The sequence below is a fragment of the Epinephelus moara genome, chromosome 12 (genome assembly GCF_006386435.1).
Source record: "Epinephelus moara isolate mb chromosome 12, YSFRI_EMoa_1.0, whole genome shotgun sequence".
Taxonomy (NCBI): domain Eukaryota; kingdom Metazoa; phylum Chordata; class Actinopteri; order Perciformes; family Serranidae; genus Epinephelus; species Epinephelus moara.
In genome coordinates, this window is record NC_065517.1 from 16,455,191 (window position 1) to 16,461,863 (window position 6,673).

The following is a 6,673-nucleotide window of genomic DNA, read 5'->3' on the forward strand; positions in this document are numbered from 1 at the left end:
CAACCAGATTCCAACTTCCTGTTTGGGTTGCAAGCGGATATGAACGGATACAGTGTCCCTCTGTCTCCATTTATCACTAATTCGTCAACATTTTGTCTAAATAAATAAACTTACAGACGACTTAAGATGTCGGAAACGGGGAACCGACTACGTAAGCTGCTTGAGTCGCCTAATTTCGACCCGCAAAATTACGTCAAGCAGCTGTCACAGCAGTCCGATGGCGACAGAGACCTGCAGGAGCATCGTCAAAAAATCCAGAACTTGGCCGACGAAACGGCTCAAAACCTGAAGAAAAATGTCTACAAGAACTACAGACAGTTCATCGAAACGGCCAAAGAGATCTCCTACCTGGAGAGCGAGATGTATCAGCTGAGTCACATCCTGACGGAGCAGAAGAGCATCATGGAGAGCATCACTCAGGCCCTGCTGTCCACAGACAAGGATGAGACCTCCAAGGAGATGCAGGCTGCTTTCCCCAAGGAGACAGAGGAGCTGAAGCAGAGGACGCTGACCTCACTGCTGGAGAAAGTAGAAGGGGGTAAAAACATCATGGACACCCCAGGGAGGCACCTAGTCTATAATGGTGACCTTGTGGAGTTTGATGTCGACAACATGTCCCCCATCCAGAAGGTGCACGCTTTCCTCATGAACGACTGCCTTTTAATCGCCACCTGGCTGCCAAATCGCAGAGGAACCGTGAAGTACAAATACAATGCCCTGTACGACCTGGAGAGCTTCGCTGTAGTCAACGTGAAGGACAACCCTCCCATGAAGGACATGTTCAAGATCCTCATGTTCCCAGACAGTCGCATCTTCCAGGCGGAGAACAGCAAAATCAAGAAGGAGTGGCTGGAGATCCTGGACGAAACCAAGAAGAACAAAGCTACCAAGGACAGGCACAAGAAAGAGGAGGAGATCCCCACGTCTCCTGTGAGGGCAGAGGTGTCCACCAATCCTTTCGACGTGGACGATGACGAGCCAGTAGATGCTGAAGAGAGTGTGGACCTCAGCCTCGAGTGGATTCAGGAGCTCCCGGAGGATCTGGACGTCTGCATCGCCCAGAGAGACTTCGAGGGCGCCGTGGACCTGCTGGACAAGCTCAACGAGTATCTCAAAGACCAGCCGGTCAACCAGAGGGTCAAAGAGCTGAGGCTGAAGGTGGATGAGCGTGTTCGGCAGCTGACAGAGGTTCTGGTGTTCGAGCTGTCTCCAGATCGGTCACTTCGTGGTGGACCCAAGGCCACCAGGAGGGCCGTGTCCCAGCTGATCAGACTAGGTTAATTAACAACACCTCACACATCAGCACAAAGTCAACTTTGCTTCTCTGCAGATACACACCTCTACTTTTGCATTAAATATATTCTACTTTTGTTGGACAATATATTGTCCCAGAAATAATTGCAATAAACAAAATTATTGTCATTTTAAGACCATTTATGACACTTATAAGATAATGTAATAGCATAATAATGCAAGTTCACCATTTTAAAGAGCAGTGATTTTTTAATTCTACCAGAAATTACAGCAAAATGTGTCTCAGCATAGTTTTTTTCTGTTCGTTCGGCTAAGACACTGTGAAAAAACACTTAGGCGCTGCATCCAAGCCTTATCATGGTCGTTAAAAGCCCTTGTATTTCTTTTGGGGTCATGTTGGTGCAAATTTTGGTGACATTCTTATGTATCAAACACGCATGTAAACACAACTGGCAATATAATATTATATATGGACATAACCTTGATCGGTTAATAAGGTAATTATTGTGACAGGTCTATCAACTTTACAAGCTGCTTAATTCTGCCACAGTGTTTTACTGGTTAAAGGAACATCCCATATTATTTGCAGCAAATTTGCATGTATTAAAATCTATTTTAAATGCTTAGAGCAAGCATGCAAACAAGCATTAAGATTTTTTTGTTTTTCAGATTTTGACCTTGGAGGCTGTTAGAGTGTAGAGTGTATCACACATATGTAGTGTATATAAGGGTTACACCTTGCAATTGTTTTTTAATATAATATAATATAATTATTTGGTCTGTTAGATACAGGAAACTATTGAAAAATGTCCGTTTCTATTTCCCACATTGAAGGTTATGTCTTCACATTCCTTGTTTTGTCTACCTAACAGTCCAAAACCCAAACATATTTAGTTTACTACTGCAAAAGTCTACTCATTAATTAAGTCATCATTTTAATTTGAGTTCACTCAGTCAGAGTTTAGGCATACCAGCTACTACTTATTAGGTCCTGATCCTTTTTTTTGTCAATTATAACAATATATTTGTGTTTATATATTAAGGTTTGGTGCAGACAATACTCCCGGTACAGCTTGTAGAGGAGATAGATTTTTTTTTGTTTGAAGGTAATAGATTATTTGGACCAGGTTAATCAAATACATTATAGTTCAAGTTTCAAAACACGCTAGTAAATCTGTGATATTTGAGACTACAACTTAGAAACATATCGACTTTCTTTTTTTTCATTAACCCAACCACATTTTTCTCTCGTTTTTCTTTTCCTTTTCATCCACTTTTCTTTTTCTATATTATTACTAATTATTTATTATCTTCTTTTCTTATATTTATTTTTTCACTGTTTTTTTGCGTTTAGAGGTGGAGCTCAGGGTATGCAGGTGGTGATTACATACAACACAACCAATACACAAACGAACATCATCACTCCATCATCATAAAAACCCCCAGAAACAAACAAACAAATAAAAACAGCAGACAAAACTAAACAACATAGGGACAAATAGTCACACAATAGAAATTTTATATTGGCATAACAGTATTTCAGCCGAGACAAGCACAGGTTGCCAAAAAAAACATTCTTGAAAGATAAGAATAGACACCACTCACTCATATTGACAATTTATTTGTTTATTTATTCATTTGGATCCCCATTAGCCACTACTAAAGTAGCAGCTACTCTTCCTCAGGTCCACACAAATAAACATTACATCATAATGAAAAATAAATATGCCATCAAAAATCCAAGACAATGCTGACAATGTATCTTCCTAAATTATGTTTTCCAAAGCCTTCTCAACACTGCCAGGTATTCACTGTCTTGTAGTGGAGAAAACAAAATCCCTTTTAGAAAATGTATTTACGGAAAACATTCAAAATTAACAAAACTTTTTAGTCAAAAACATGACGGAATCAGCTTTAACCCCCATATGTATAGTATGTGGTTAGAACATGTTAAAATCCGTGCTATGAGAAACCTTCCCAGTCCCACAGTATCAGATCAAATATGTGAATAGTTCTTTGTCTGTGTTGCAGGTCAGTCCACCAAGGCCTGCGAGCTGTTTCTGAAGAACCGTGCCGCTGCCGTCCACACGGCCATACGGCAGCTGCGCATAGAAGGAGCCACGCTGCTCTACATCCACAAACTCTGCAACATCTTCTTCACCAGCCTGCTGGAGACGGCCAAGGAGTTTGAGATGGACTTTGCGGGGAACACGGGCTGCTACTCCGCCTTCGTGGTCTGGTCCAAATCGGCCATGAGGATGTTTGTGGACGCCTTCAGCAAGCAGGTAGGTAGAGGATGGGACAGTAACAGGTAGAATTCTTTGAAGGCCTGTAAAAGCATAATAATTCTTGTGAAACTGCAAAAAATATCTTAACAAATTGAGGGTTTTTGTCTCCATCAGGTGTTTGACAGTAAAGAGAGTCTGTCGACAGCAGCAGAGTGCGTCAAAGTGGCGAAGGAGCACTGTCAGCAGCTGACTGAGATCGGCCTGGACCTGACCTTCACCCTGCAGTCCCTGCTGGTCAAAGACATCAAGGCGGCCCTGCAGAGCTACAAGGACATTATCATCGAAGCCACCAAGCACCGAAACTCTGAGGAGATGTGGAGGAGGATGAACCTCATGACCCCCGAGGCTCTGGCTAAACTCAAGGTGGATTTCTATGGTGTTGTTCATGTTTTGTCCCATCTTCTTTTGTGTATTCTGTTGGTCCTCTGTGCTGATTTAATGTCAGCGTTTCTAGTACTGGGACTTTGTTTTTCTTCAGTTTTCTGTGGATAAAATTTAGAGCTGAAAAAATGAATTGCTTGAAGGTCCACCATGTAGGATGTAAGGGCGTCTATTGGCAGAAATGGAACATAATATTCACGACTATGTTTTCATTGGTTTATAATCACCTGAAAATAAGAATCGTGTTTTTGTTACCTTAGAATGAGCTGTTTATGTCTACATATGGAATAGGTCCTTTTCCACGGAGTATGCCATGTTGTTCTACTGTAGCCCTGAACGGACAAACCAAACACTGACTCTTAAAAGGGCCATTCACATTTTTGCATTTTTCAGAAGTTTCAGGTGGTTGCACTCTTAACCTCACCACTAGATGCCACTAAATCGCACACTAGACCAGTGAAACCGTACTTGCTTTGCTCAGGGGCCACTTTTCCAAAATGACAGGAGGCCCAGGGCCAGTTTATAAACAAATATTAATGATATTAATCAGTATGAATGCACTGCTTGCTTTCAACCTTTCTATGTTTTCTGTCCTCACTTGTCTTTACGAAGAAGCAAAACCAGTAGCAGCAGCCATGCACAGGTCAGGTGTACACAGGTGTGTTTCTAGGCCTCTCTGTCAAGAGGTCTGGGGGCGAGTAATCCCCTGGCACGTTTTTTAAAATTTAAGCAAACTGTATTTCGATGCTTTTTTAGGCACTTTGGCATCTTTTTTACACTCAAAATACAAAACAGTTCCCATTGTGGATCCGATTTCCTTTTCATTGTGAATTAGAAAATGGCTGATGGGCCTCCCGCCACCCCTAAGGGCCAATTCATAGTTTCCGTGTGTCTGCAAGAGTCCGCTTTGGTCTGTGTGATGAACATCAGCGTGCAGCTCATTTTTTTTTAGGCACAGCAACGGCGCTGACTGCTCCAATCTCCTCGTTCCATACCAAGTGGCAACCTCTGGAGCTGAAAAATGAAGCCAACTAGGAGTGCTAAAAACTGCAGTTCCTTGAATGGCCACTAGAGGCTGGCTCGTTCCCCTTAGACCCCCATGTTAAAATGGCCAACTTTACAGCAGAAATAAATCTCAGTCTCAGAGTTTCTTTTCATTGTGAATTAGAAATTGGTCAGCGGGCCACCTGTTATTTCAGTAAGGCTGCACTAGACTTTTAAATGTTAAGCTGATTGAGAGAAAATTTCCAGCTCCTCCAGTGTCAGGATTTTCTACTTTTAAGTGTTTTATATGACAGCAAACTAAATATCTTTGGGTTTTTGACTGTTGGTCAGAGAAAACGTGAGCATTTTTCACATCATCTACCATTTAAAAACTAAATTATGATTTATTAGATGAAAAAATGTGAACTAAAGATCTTTGTTGCAGTACAGTTTACTTATGTAAACTTCTGTAGGTGGTGATTTCTACCTGTGTCTGTGCAGCAGCAGATTTCCCCCAGGAAAGACCGACCAGATGTTTGGTGTTAATGACAAGTGTTTAATCTCCCATGAATAAACCATATGTTAAATCACTGTTAGAAGATTACCATTTTAATCTTGCCCTCCGCAGGACGAGATGCGCAGCTGTGGCATGGGCAGCTTCGAGCAGTACACGGGCGATGACTGCTGGGTGAACCTGAGCTACACCATCGTGGCCTTCACCAAGCAGATGATGAGCTTCCTGGAGGAAGGCCTGAAGCTCTACTTCCCCGAGCTGCACATGGTGCTACTGGAGAGCCTGAGGGAGATCATCCTGGTGGCCGTGCAGCACGTGGACTACAGCCTGCGCTGCGAGCAGGACCCCGAGAAGAAGGCCTTCATCGTGCAGAACGCCAGCTTCCTTCACGACACCGTGCTGCCCGTGGTGGAACGGAGGTTCGAGGAGGGTGTGGGCAAGCCGGCAAAACAGCTGCAGGACCTGAGGAAGAGCACCAGGCCGGTTCGGATCAATCCAGAGAGCACTACATCTGTAGTCTGAGACTGCGATAACAAATAAAAACACTTGAATGCTGTTTTACTGACTCATTTTAGAAATAACTGCCAGATGTTGGCTGTTTTGAAATTGCAAGAAATGACAGGTAAAGGAACAGCAGATGTGTGAGAAGCTACTTCGCACCTGAATTTTTATTGACTCTCACAAAAAATGTTTATTGATAACGGCTAATATTGATGGAAAATTATCTGTTATTAGCATCGCAATTAAAAAAAAATCCATATTTGCTGCATCCTATATTAGTTTTTGAGCAATGAACTATTTGAAATCTCCCATTTGTGAGTGGAAAACCCTCATCAGCAGTTGAGTTTACCACAAAATTAGGCACAATGAACTGTGTGTTTTCATGTCAGGGTGTGACGATGACTAACAACTCCACTGTTCCTTAAATGTGTGTGATTGTGCAATGAATACGTGGCTCCACAGGACACACTGCAGAAAAACAGCAGATAAATGTGTGTTCATTCTCTGATCAGACTGGTTATGTGCAGTTTTGTGATGACAGACACAGGCAAAAATCTGATCTTAATGGAATATGTGTTCATGCTTAAACTCCCCATGCTCTGATTTTGACCTTCCGGGACCTTTACTAGACACTAAATAGTATCCGAGCATACTAGGACTGATTAAAAGGGATGACTGAAAAGAAACTGCACTGTAAATCTTCACTGTTGTAATAGTCACGTCACATTTAATAAACATCTTCATGAACAAG

General features: G+C 42.2%; 1 protein-coding gene across 1 annotated transcript; it reads left to right on the plus strand.

The window, feature by feature from the left end:
- exoc8 (exocyst complex component 8) lies at positions 1–6,673 on the plus strand. The gene is made up of 4 exons (XM_050057903.1): positions 1–1,276; positions 3,286–3,539; positions 3,657–3,905; positions 5,536–6,673. Exons 1-4 carry the CDS (start codon positions 127–129, stop codon positions 5,941–5,943), a joined length of 2,061 nt encoding a protein of 686 aa, XP_049913860.1. The 5' UTR covers positions 1–126; the 3' UTR covers positions 5,944–6,673.